The sequence below is a fragment of the Strix aluco genome, chromosome 14 (assembly GCF_031877795.1).
Source record: "Strix aluco isolate bStrAlu1 chromosome 14, bStrAlu1.hap1, whole genome shotgun sequence".
NCBI lineage: Eukaryota > Metazoa > Chordata > Aves > Strigiformes > Strigidae > Strix > Strix aluco.
Genome location: NC_133944.1, coordinates 1246980 through 1259019, shown reverse-complemented (window position 1 = coordinate 1259019; position 12040 = coordinate 1246980). Strand labels below are relative to the sequence as shown.

The 12040-nt window shown below is 64.4% G+C and overlaps 1 protein-coding gene across 2 annotated transcripts in view; it reads left to right on the top strand.

Moving 5' to 3' along the window:
• WWP2 (WW domain containing E3 ubiquitin protein ligase 2) overlaps positions 1 to 11816 on the top strand; it is a 41423-nt gene extending 29607 nt beyond the window's left edge. For both annotated transcript variants that reach the window (XM_074839609.1, XM_074839610.1), the window contains exons 11-24: positions 2157 to 2211; positions 3777 to 3858; positions 4452 to 4580; positions 4844 to 4922; positions 5052 to 5123; positions 5205 to 5293; positions 6394 to 6553; positions 7571 to 7704; positions 7823 to 7963; positions 8511 to 8631; positions 8969 to 9073; positions 9491 to 9587; positions 10424 to 10496; positions 10679 to 11816. In XM_074839609.1, the coding sequence (XP_074695710.1) occupies positions 2157 to 2211; positions 3777 to 3858; positions 4452 to 4580; positions 4844 to 4922; positions 5052 to 5123; positions 5205 to 5293; positions 6394 to 6553; positions 7571 to 7704; positions 7823 to 7963; positions 8511 to 8631; positions 8969 to 9073; positions 9491 to 9587; positions 10424 to 10496; positions 10679 to 10778 (1437 nt within the window). In that variant the 3' untranslated portion in view covers positions 10779 to 11816. The remainder of the gene's footprint in view (positions 1 to 2156; positions 2212 to 3776; positions 3859 to 4451; positions 4581 to 4843; positions 4923 to 5051; positions 5124 to 5204; positions 5294 to 6393; positions 6554 to 7570; positions 7705 to 7822; positions 7964 to 8510; positions 8632 to 8968; positions 9074 to 9490; positions 9588 to 10423; positions 10497 to 10678) is intronic.
• Positions 11817 to 12040: the final 224 nt, after the last annotated feature.

Genomic DNA, 12040 nt, shown 5'->3' with positions numbered 1-12040 from the left:
GAGGCCGGCTCCTCATCGACGTTTCGCTCCTCCCGGAGAAAGCCGGGAGGCTGACGTGTCCCAGCAGTGCTGCTCGCGCTGGTGCGAGCTCTGTGCTCCAGCAAGGAGCGTGGATGCTCGCTGGGAGCGGCGTGAGGGCAGAGCAGTTGTGCAAAGCCCGTTCTGCGTGAGGCACAACCGCGGCCGCTCCCCAGGGGTGTGGGAAGCTGCTCTGCCCCTTCCCTCCCCCTGCCCCTCTCTCCCCAGACAGCTCGCCAGCCTGTCCAAGCCTGGCCGCAGGAGTTGGCTGCTCACGGCTCCACTGCCCTCGGCCTGCCCGTGCTCCTCGGCACGCCGTCGTTCATGGAGGGGCACGCGGGACGGGGCTTCCACCGGCGCCCAACGGGGCTCCGGGCCTGTCGCTCACTCGTGTCTCCGCCAGCACCAGCCTTGGAGCTGCTCCATCGCTGCGCGACTCGCCCTGGCTGGGCTCCGTGGAGCGCAGAGGGAGGGACTCGTGCTCCAAATTTAGCCTGATGAAACGATTGTACTTTTTGTTTCAAGCTCTCCGCTGCCAGCAGCAATGGCTCCAGCTCTGCCTCCTTCCCCGCAGGGGCTTTCTGCTTTGCCTTGCCCTCCCAGCTCCAGCATCCTTGCCGGCGGGGAGGTGGCGAGCAGCGATGCAGAGCCCTCTCTGCGCAGCCCCAGGGGGAAGCCGCAGCCGGGGGCCACTCTACCAGCAGCCACCTCGGTGCCACGGGGCTCCCCGGGCCATGCTGGAATGAGGGGCCAGGTTGTTCCCAGGGGCTGGGGAGAGCTGCAGGAGGGCCGGTTCCCCGGAGCTCTGCCCCGAGTCTCGTGTCTCTGCCCTGTTAGTTTTAATTAGTTATTTTTAGGTCACAGTGAGGTGATACCTCTGGATGTGACTCAGCTGCGTCTCTGGCCAGCACGTCTGGGCAGGGAGGGAGCGGGGGCTGCCCCAGGTCTGTGCTGGGATGGCCGCTGCCGGGGCAGTGCCTCCTGGCCTGGGGGGCCGGGTACAAGAGCTGAAGCTTGGAGCAGCACAGGCTGTGCCAGCCCCATCCCTCATGTGCCCCAGGACATCCTCGGGGTGCTGGGCTGCCACAGGGCACCCCGAGTGCTGGTGCCTGTCTCTGAGTGGGGGGCCGTGGCACCCCAAAGAGCTGCCTCCCGCTCCCGAGTGGGAGGGACGGGTCTGGCTGTGGGTGGCATTTCCCAAGCCCAGGCTGACTCCGATGCCCGGTGCAGCGCGGGGGGGGGCTGTGACCCCGGCCCCTCTCCAGCCGCTGGGTTTCAGGAGGTGCAATGAAAATGCCTTTTTGGTCACAACACGTTTCTTATTTAAGAGTTAAATTTCTTAAAAGCACTCGCCGGCCTCCTTCTCCCCTGAACCCTGACTGTCGGGGCTGCACCTCCATCCCCAGGGACCCCCAGTGAAGCTGGGGATGGTAGTGATGGGAGGACTCACACCCCGGGGGCAGCTGGCCAGCCTGCTCCCCCCACCCCGGGGCATCCCCCGGTTCAGGCCGGGTGCTGGCCGCCGGCTCTGCCCGCCCAAGGGGAGAAGAAAGGTGCTTTGTGTGGTGGCCCCCAACCTGCTGGGGGGGCGGCGGGGCGCGGAGCCGCCCGTCTGGGTGCGATGAATGTGGCCTCAGTGCAAGGGCACCCCGCGCCCCGAGCCCTGCCCGGGAAGGAGGGGGCCGCCGGCCCGCCAGGAAGCGCTGGGCGTGGACAGGGCTTGTGGGAATGATTTCATTGGAAAGGCCTGCGATATTTTTTCCCCTCTTGTGTGTGGTTCTTGGAGGAGGCTGGAGGTGTATCTGGTGGGGACGGCCGGCGGGAGCCGAGCAGCCGCGCACATCTGGACCCCGCCGCGCCGTCCCGCTCCCCTCCATGCGGCACGGCCCCTGCCCCACCGCCCCCTTGGCTGCCCCAGCCTCTGTTTAGTTTGTGATTTTTTTTTTTCCCTTTTTTTTTTTTTTTTTTTAACCCCCCTTGAGTGTGCAAGTTTTTTTTTTTTCAGTTCTCTTGGAGCTGCGGGCCAAGGGGAGGCAAGCGGGAGCGGGGGCTGCACGGCTCACCTCTGCGTTCCGCTCTTCCCAGGCGTCCCTGCCCTGGTTTTTATTTTGTGTTTTTGCCCTCTCTGTTGTCTCTAGTCGTCCGGCGCCCCGTCTGACAATGATCCTCTGGGTCCCCTTCCTCCCGGCTGGGGTAAGTACTGAACTGCCTCACCTGCAGCCCCGACCAGGACGTTCGTGCGTCCCCCAGAGCGGGGCCCTGCCAGGCCGGGGCTGTCGGCAGCTCCTTCACTCCCGTCCCCAGCACGAATGGAAGCGGTGGCTGAGGAGCCAGCGTCCCCCATGCTCTGCTGCGCGTGGGGCTGAGTCTGCCTCTGATTAGCACCATCTCTGATTTAAAATCCAGCTTTTTTTCCTTTTTCCCCCCTTTTCCTGGAGGATTTCCCAGTCTCTCTCGGCTGCTGAATGCAGAAGTGCTTGTGGTTGTTCTTTGGATGGGGGGGAGAGGTTGGGGATCCAACTCCTCGCTTGTCCCCAGACCCTCCTCTGCCGAGCAGGGACCCATCCTGCTGCCCTGCGTCCTTCCCGAGATGCTCTGCCCCAGGCCACAGCGAGGCTGGAGCCAGCAGGAGCGGGACTGGCTGTCCTGCCCCCATGGCTTGAGAATTGTGTTCTGGGACATTTTGGAAGGTCCCTGTGCCATCCTGGGGCAGTGAGACACCCCCCCCGCTCCATGGCAGGAGTATCCCTGGAGAGGGCGGGCGGGGATGCTGGTGGGTGCGGACGGGAGGGCAGGGTCGGGGTTAAAGCTGTGGGGAGCTTGGGGCAGGACAGAGGGGGGCCTCGGCTGTGAAGGGGGTGTCCAAGGGCAGGTCTTGATGGGGACAGTGCTGCCGTGCTGGGTGGCCCACCCCCCGCATCGGTGAGGAGGGGGGGCCCTGTCCCCAGCATTGGCTGGGGGGGAGGCACGGCTCTGCGTGGAGCTGAGCACCCCAGGGTGGGGGTCCCTGGGATGGATGGTGTCCCCGGGATGGCCGCGGTGTCTGCTGGAGCCACGGCGCAGGGGCTGCTCCCTGTGCTGAGGGCGTGGGACGGGCTGAGGTGACAGGGGAGCGTGCGTGCGGGGCGTCTCTGCCAGCATGGAGCAGGGCCGCGCGCGGGGGGTGACGCAGGCACGGGGAGGGGAGGAGGTGTGTTGCGTGTGGGGCACACGTGTTGGGGAGGCAGCGGGTGTGCACAGGGGGGTGGCGGAAAAGAGGGGGTGCGCAGGGTGGGGGAGTGGGTGCAGGATCACCACAGATCACTGGAGGCAACTCGCCCTTCTGAGGGTGCAGATGGTGTCAGGAGCGTGTGTTGGGCAGGGGGTACCCGGTTGTGTGCCCGTGTGCGGCAGTGGGAGGGGGGTGTGCATGCCTGTGCAGCGCGAGCTGCGTGCTGGCGGCAGGGCCGTGCGGGGAAAGCACCTGCAGAGTCGCCCGTGGGGCTGGTGCGAGGCCCAGCACACCTCTGGTGCCAGCCTGGTAGGGCCGGCCTCTGCCCTGGCACCTCCCTGCACGCTGGCCTCGGGGGCACCGGGGAACCCCGGAGGTGCAGCAGCTTGTGCACGTAGGAGAAACATCAGGGTTTTTTTATCCTGCCTTTTCCAACTGAGCTGGGGCATGGGATGGTGAGCTGGGAAGGGGAGGGCTGCTCCCAGGCCTGGGGGTTGGCACTGGCTGGGGTGCTCCAGCTTAACGCTTCCTCTCCCTTTTCTCTTAGAGAAGAGACAGGACAATGGGCGAGTGTATTACGTGAACCACAACACACGGACCACGCAGTGGGAAGACCCTCGCACGCAGGGGTAGGCAGCCTGCCGGGAGGGCTGGGAGGATGCTCGCTGTTTCGGAAGGTCCGAGTGAGGGGCAGGCCGAGCCCCTGGACGGTCTTGCAAGCTGGGGGGGTGAATGCCCTGAGAGCTGCAGGCAGCGCTGGAGCCCCGACATTGTGGGGCAGCTCCCTGGCTTGTGGGAGCTGAGTGTAGAGATGGAATCCCTAGGACTCAGGAGCGGGCGATGGGGAAGACTGCAGGGCTGTCTGGGCAGAAAGAGGCGCTTGCTTCTCACCCTGTCACCTTCCCGCAGGGCTCTGCTTGGGCTCCTGAGGGCTCCAGGTTGTGGCTCTCTGGAGACCCAGCCCAGGTCCCCTGAGATCCCCTCTCCTGTAGACAGGGAGCAAAGCTGTAGCTGTGGCTGCTCCTGGCTGCAGCCAAGTGTGCGGGCCGGGCAGGCTCCTGTCTCAGGGCGCAGGCGGGTGCTTTCCCATCCCATCCCATCCCATCAATCCTTCCTTTTGCCTGGCATGGAGCTGCAAATTGAAGGTGGTCCCCAAGTGCAGGTGTTTGCAGGGCTGCAGCTCAGGGCGAGAGATGCCCGGTGACCCTGTCCTTGTCGGCAGGATGATCCAGGAGCCGCCGCTGCCGCCCGGCTGGGAGATGAAGTACACAAACGAGGGTGTGCGCTACTTCGTGGACCACAACACTCGCACCACCACCTTCAAGGACCCGCGCCCTGGATTTGAGTCTGGGTGAGCGCTTTGGGGCTGGGCCCCTTGCCCTGCAGCTGGGCCTCGAACAGCTCGTCCGTACCCGTGGTTATGACGCGGAGCGGGGGATGTGGGTCACCTTTGTCACAGGCAACGGGTTTGGGGGCTCGTGTTTGGCTCTGATTGAGGGGAGCTGCACCCCAGAAATCTTCCTCCCGCTTGGCGGGCGATGAGGCCGCTGGGGCTGGGCAGCTCTCCCCAGGGCGTGTGGGGATGCTGAGCCAAGGCCCGTCCTGCTTTTGCAGGAGCAAGCAGGGCGGCTCCCCGGGAGCATACGACCGGAGCTTTCGCTGGAAGTACCACCAGTTCCGCTTCCTTTGCCATGTGAGTAGAGCAGCCGTAGGGCCCCGGCAGCTTGGGGGCTGGAGGGCTGTGCAGATGGCCTGGCCCCGTGGGCAAGGAGAGCTGCTGTGCCAGCCTGCGCAAAGCCTCGTGTCTCTGCCTTGCTCGTAGTCGAATGCGTTGCCCAGCCACGTGAAGATCAGCGTGTCCCGACAGACGCTCTTTGAGGACTCCTTCCAGCAGGTGAGGAGGCGCCGGGGCTGCGGAGCCCGGGGAAGGTGTGGAGCCAGCCCCGCGGCGACGCTTCCCCTTGCTTCTCCCCAGATCATGAACATGAAACCGTATGACCTGCGGCGCCGCCTGTACATCATCATGCGAGGAGAGGAGGGCCTGGACTATGGCGGCATCGCGAGGTGAGCGCCGGCGTGCCGCACCACGCGCCTGCCGCTGTGCCCTGCCTGCAGCCCGAGTCCCAACGGGCAGCGCAGGCAGCGGGGTCTGTCTGGCAGCCATGCTCGGGGTCCCCCGGCCTTTCTGCAGGGCGGCAGCAGAGCCCAGGGGTGTTCAAATGGGAAATTGTGAGTTTTAGGAGTGGTGGAACACCCTGAAAGCGTTGCTCCAGCCTGTCCCTGGCACAGAGAGGGCTGGGGTGTGGGGGCGATGGGTCGAGAGGCCTCTTCTCCCCGCAGTCACCAGACCCCAGTGTTTGCCAGGGCGGACGTGGGGTGATGCGGCTGCTGCAGCCTCGGCCACTTGCCCCAAGGATGGTGTTACCACGGAGCAGGGGCTGCATCTCAGCTGGAGGGGGTGGCCCATGTCCCTGCAAGCCCCTGCCGGCTTGCTTGCGGCGGCTGCCGTGGTGCTGGGCTGCCGCTTGCCCCCACCTGCCGCTGCGCCGGCGTTGGTGCTGCCGTGCTCTCACCCGCTGCCCCCGGCTCTGGCGCAGGCGCTCCTGCTCTCCGCCTCTCTCTGTGTCCTGCCAGTGGTTTTACCCTATGGTAGGTTACGTCATGCTGTTCTACCACAGGGTAGAACCACGGACGGGATGCTGGGGCTGCCTCCACGTCCGAGGATTCCTTTCTCCCTGCATGGCCGGGGGAGCAGAGCCAGGATGGGGCCCATCTCGCGCTGCTCTGGGCTCGCTGGGGGGCTCCTGGGGGGGCTCGGGGGGGGTGTGTGTGTGCACAACAGTGTGTGTGTGTGTGTGTGTCTACGTGTACGACAGCCTGGGTGGGACGCAGCTGCGTGGTGCCTGCCGGGATCCCCGGTGCTCCAAGCGGGGCCTCTGGCAAACTGGTGTGTCCAGAAGCCAAACCCCGCACAGCACCCCCAGGGCGGAGGGTGCCCTCGCCAAGACACACCAGGGCCCAGCACTGGCACCCTGAGGAGACGGGCGCCCGGTTTGGGCAGGGTGTGCTGCAGAGGCGCGTGGCTGTTCCCTCCCCGCGCAGCCCCTGGGCTCCCTGGCCCCTCGAGCCACCTGTGACCGCGCTCCCCCTTCCTCTCACCCCAGGGAGTGGTTCTTCCTCCTGTCCCACGAGGTGCTCAACCCCATGTACTGCCTCTTCGAGTATGCTGGCAAGAACAACTACTGCCTGCAGATTAACCCTGCCTCTTCCATCAACCCCGACCACCTCACCTACTTCCGCTTCATTGGCCGCTTCATTGCCATGGTAAGAGCCCGTGGTGACGGGGCGGGAGGGGTTGGGGTGGCGGCGGGAGACAAGACTCTTCGTTGTGTCCTCCTGCCGTGGAGCAGGGGCCTTGCGGGGGACGGGGGTGCTCCGCGGGGCGAGGGGCAGCTCCACATGCCACGGTTGCGCTCGGCTCGGCACCGTCGCCTTCCTGTAGCCCCATCCCGCTCAGGCGTGGGGCCGTGGGAGATGGGCCATTGAGGGGACGATGCATTTTAAACCTGGGGAATGGCCACAGGGCCGGAGGGGACCTGGTTTCCCAGGGGCTGTGTGGCGGGAGTGGCTCTACGTCTTTGGCTGCCACCCCAGGTGCTGTCGGGTCCGCGGCTCCGGGGACTATTTTTAGCCCCAGCAGTGTGAGATTTTCCAGCTGCCCAAACCCCAGAGCGGCTCCTCCCATTTGTCTCGCATTCCCCAAGGCCAACGTGCTGCGAGTCGCCCAGACCTGGGCTGCCAGGGGGGGCTGCCCAGGGCTCCCCGAGCCTGGGGAAGGGTCCCTGGCCCATGGCCCTGAGAGGTGTGTGTGGGAGGCGGCTGCGCGCGGCCCGGGTCCCCGCTCTGTCCTGCCCTGCCCTGCGCCTTGCAGGATACCAATAAAACCCCAGACTATTACTCACCGCTGGGCTGTTCTAGACAAGCGTCTGCATTATTTTTGGCTGCCTTTGCCTTGGGGCTCCTGGAAGCCAGGGATTCAGGGAAGCCACAGCACAGCTCTGTTTAAACAAGTGCTCTTAATAGAGCTGTGAGGGGAGAAGGAGACGCGGTGGAATTCGCGGTGGGGAGGGGAGAGGGGCTGCGAGCACACCCGCAGCGGGTGAGCCGAGCCGCCCCTGGGCAGTGCTGTCGGGGGGGGAAACCTGCTCCCTCCCACTGTGTTTTGCCAGCCGGGAGCGAGGGCGTCAGCTCCGGGACCCTGGGAGTGGTTTCCGAGCGTCATCTTGCCCCACGGGTCTGTGCTGGGGTCCCCTGTGACCTGGCGTCACCTCCCCGCCGCAGGCTCTGTATCATGGGAAGTTCATCGATACCGGCTTCACGCTGCCCTTCTACAAGCGGATGCTGAACAAGCGGCCCACGCTGAAGGACCTGGAATCCATCGACCCCGAGTTTTACAACTCCATCGTCTGGACCAAGTGAGTGCCCCACGCTCCCCCCTGGCTGGGGCTGTGGCACTGCGGGGGGAGGCAGCTCCTCCCCACGGCCCCTCGCTGCTGCCTCTGTCAGTCGTCGCATCCCGGCGCCCTCCTGCAGGGAGAACAGCCTGGAGGAGTGCGGCCTGGAGCTCTACTTCATCCAGGACATGGAGATCCTGGGCAAGGTGACCACCCACGAGCTGAAGGAGGGTGGCGAGAGCATCCGGGTGACGGAGGAGAACAAGGAGGAGTATATCATGTGAGTGGCTGTCCGGAGGGCCCCGCTGGGCACCCGCCCCCGCCGGCTGCAGGGCAGTTCTGGGGTGGGAGCATGGGGCTTGGGACGTGGCCGCTTCCCTGGGCTACGTGGCCTGTGACAAGTATGGGCTGGCGCACTCGGCCGAGCTCCGCTGTGGTCTGGCTTGCTGCTGGCTGGGCAGGTGCCAGGACTTTCAGGAAAGAGGAGAGGGGAGAGAGGGTGAGAGTCCTCTCCCTGGGCCGTGACTGCTCGCCCTGCCCATCCGCTGCGGGGCTGGCTGGGGGCTGCCAGGGCCCTCTCCCACTCCGGCCGTGGGACATGGTTTGCCCCCCTCGACCTCCCGGTAGCTGCTGGTCCATGCTCAGGGCCGGAGGTGGAGGGAGAAAACCCGCTAGTGGGACTTGAGGGGAGCCCCAGTGATCTGCAGGGGCCCCTCTCCCCCTCCCCATGCACCCCTGTGGCTCCTGGCCGGCAGGAGGGATGGTGGGGGTTCCCCGGGCTGGGCCAGCAGCGCTGGCTGCCTGCCGACTGCCGTCTGCCTTCCCAGGCTGCTGACGGACTGGAGGTTCACGCGGGGCGTGGAGGAGCAAACCAAGGCTTTCCTGGACGGCTTCAACGAGGTGGTGCCGCTGGAGTGGCTGCGCTACTTCGATGAGAAGGAGCTGGAGGTGAGCCAGTGCCTTTGCTGGGACGGGGATACTGGGGCTCCCGGGGATACCAGTGCTTCCCACCTGGCCGTGGGCTGCCCTGGGAGCAGTGCGCGGTGATGGCAGAGCACCCTCGGCTCTGGTGACAGGGGTACCCCCACCTCAGGTCTGCGGGGTGGCTCGTTGGGTCCGTTAGCAAGAAAACGTCTTGTTAGGGGCGAGGAATTCCCCCCAGACACCTCCGTTGCCCAGAGCTGGAGCCTGGGCCCAGTGAAGCCTGGCACTGGGGGAGTCGGTGCTCCGAAGCGTGGGCGCGGGGCCCCATTTCTGTCCCCTGCTGACTGTCCCCCGTCCCCAGCTGATGCTGTGCGGCATGCAGGAGATCGACATGAACGACTGGCAGAAGAATACCATCTACCGGCACTACACCAAGAACAGCAAACAGATCCAGTGGTTCTGGCAGGTCAGTCCCAGCGTCAGCAGAACCTCTGACCCACTCCACAGCCCGGGGCTCATCCCCTGCCCATGGCCTGGTGCAGGCAGGGCTGGCCCGGGGCTGGCAGCCTTGCAGGCTGTCGGGAGAAATGAAATAGAACTGCGAGCACGAGGCCAGCAGGCAGCACTTCGTGGTCAGCGTGTGCCTGGCAGTAGCTGCTGCCTGAGGACAGGAGGGGGTGGCACGCGGTGGAGCTGCGCTGGGTGAGGTGGTGCTGCTCTGTGCTGGCCAGGGGAGAAGGGGGTCAGAAATGGCTCATCCCTGAGGATGAGGAGCTGGAGGCGAGGGCTGGAGCACGTGCCTGGCACCAGAAGGCGCGGGGTGTTTGTGGCCCGGGCTCAGGAGCAGTGGGGATCCCACCGTTCTGTCGCCTTCCTGTCGTAGGTGGTCAAAGAGATGGACAACGAGAAGAGGATCCGGCTGCTGCAGTTTGTGACAGGGACCTGCCGCCTGCCCGTCGGGGGCTTCGCGGAGCTCATCGGTGCGTGGTCCCCGGTGCTGAGCGGGGGGGCCCCGGGAGGCGAGAGGGGCCGGTGGCTGGGTTGGGGCCGTCCATGTCACCGTCGCAGAGCGCAAGGCCGCACGTAAGCAGCGAAGCAGCTGCGATGTCCAAGCACGGTGATCTAATCCGGTGGCCGTACCCAGACAAATTCCTTGGCTGTGAACTGTGCCACCACAGGGAATGTTGTCAGTCCAGTTTATAATCTCATTTTGAATGAGATTTGTTTTTTGATTTGATTTCGATTTTTGTGCGACGAAACCCCTTTTCCAGAAAACCACAGCGTGGCATTACTCTGCTCTCAACCTTTAATTTGCTACTTTTTGGGGCCTGTACCAGCCTTACCCTTACTTTCCTGGAATCAGTGTTGAGCTAACCAGCTAACTTAGCCCACTCATTTATTCTCACTGGCATATTAGCTTTTTTCCAGCCCCCTGGAACCTCTCCAGCATTCACAATCTGTTAAAAAGCGACCTCAGTGACTCAGCCTTCCTGAGCCAGGTCCTTTAAAACTCTTGGATGGGCCCACTCAGTCCTGCGGGTCCTCAGATAAATATGTTTTAGCACTGGTATTTAACCATCCCGTTTAGAAGCTGGGCTGTTCTCCGGGCTGTGAACACACCCCTCAGCTTTCTCCTGCCTTGCTTTCTGTGCACCCTCTCTGCAGAGGGATCGGAACAGGCACCAGGTGCTGCTACAGGTTTATGCCCTGACGTGTGTCTTGGATTGTAAGGGTGCGTGACACTAACGGCGCGTCGGAGGGTTTTCTTTTTCAGCTCCTGGTCGTGTAATGAGATTCGCTGTGCTCGTAATTACAGGCAGCAACGGGCCCCAGAAATTCTGCATCGATAAAGTTGGCAAAGAGACATGGCTGCCTCGGAGCCATACATGGTAAGTCCTTTCTCTGGGGCCCTGTCAGGAGCGTGTGGGGACAAGCGTGAGCAGCCTCTGCGGGGCTGCTCGGGGCCCGGGGCGCCCTCTGGCCCCTCTGCCCGAGTTCCTGGGGGCCGTAGCTGCCATGGGGAGGGGAACTGTGCTCTCGGCGCTGCTCCCAGCCTCTGCTGTCTCTCCAGCTTTAACCGTCTGGATCTCCCTCCCTACAAGAGCTATGAACAGCTGAAGGAGAAGCTGCTTTATGCGATTGAGGAGACGGAAGGATTTGGACAGGAGTGACGGAGCTTTGGCGCTTTCCTGGGGTGGGGAGGGCCCCAGAGCGCTGCCGGCCGCGCGGTCCTGCCCACCGGCACCCGCCGAGCCCTCCCCACGATGGTGCGCAGGCAGCTGCGGACGCTGTTGCTCTTGTTCCTGTGCGAGATCCGCACTATCGCAGCCCTGGGGGAAACAGGCCCACGTTTCCCTCCCCAAACAAATTAGAGGTGTGGCGGGGGGGGGGTGGACACAAAAGCTTGGCTCGGCTCAGCTCGTGAGGGGCGCAGGCAGGCACAGAGGGGACGGGGCGAAGCTCTGGTGCACTGAGGCTGCCGCTCCCCCCTCGCAGACACAGCTAAATGAGATCTGGTTTTGGCACAGGCTAATTTTCCCCATCGTGTTTTCTGCCTTTTCGTGACGTTTTAATCCAGGCGGGTGAGGAGGGGAACTGAAATGGCTCTCGAACTAACTCTCAGGTGCCGTTTGGGCCCTATCCCGCACCCAGCAAAGGTAACGGAACACCTGAGCGATGGTGCTGGGGCCACTGCACCGCACGAGGGCTGGGACGGCCCCTTCCCGTGCCAGACCCGGGGCCTGGCTCACCGTGTCCGTCACGTGTTTTGATTTGCAAGCGCGTGGCCCCCGTGCTGTTGTATTTCATAGTTCAGCAGTTTGTTGCTTGGAGCTGGTGCTCCGCAGCAGCCGCGGGGGCTCTGGGCACGCTGGGGGCCTGTCTGGCCTTTGCTGGGTTCAGGGGTTTGGCCCAAACTCCCCGTGTTCCCTCTGGTGCTGGCTGGGCTGGGGGGCAGGAGCCCCCGGGGCTGCGGGCGAGGGCAGCATCAGGCCCCTGCCCCTCATCTGGATGCCACCGCTGCTGCTGTCCCCTCCCCGCTGCACCCGGGGAGCCGGACCTGCGCGAGCGTTGGCGTACAGAGCTGTACATAAAGGTCTGCGGACGCAAGACACTGCAGGAGCTTTTGACCAGTAACTGGATAGTTTTGTACTGCACCATCCTGCCTCAGCGACGCCGACTTCTCGTGCAATAAACGATAAGCAGCTGCCGCTGTGTGTGTCCCTGGTCGCTGCGTCACACGGGGAGGGGGACAACCCGGTGCAGCCCGGGCAGGGTCAGGCTGGGTGCAGGGCTCCTGCCTGTCATCACACCCGGCTACAACCGGCTCCAGGACGCTTTGCTGGAGCTGGTGCTGCTCCCTGTGCCACGCTGTGACACCCACCTGTGACACCCGTGGCACCACTGGTGGAACACGGTGGGGTGCATGTGGCCA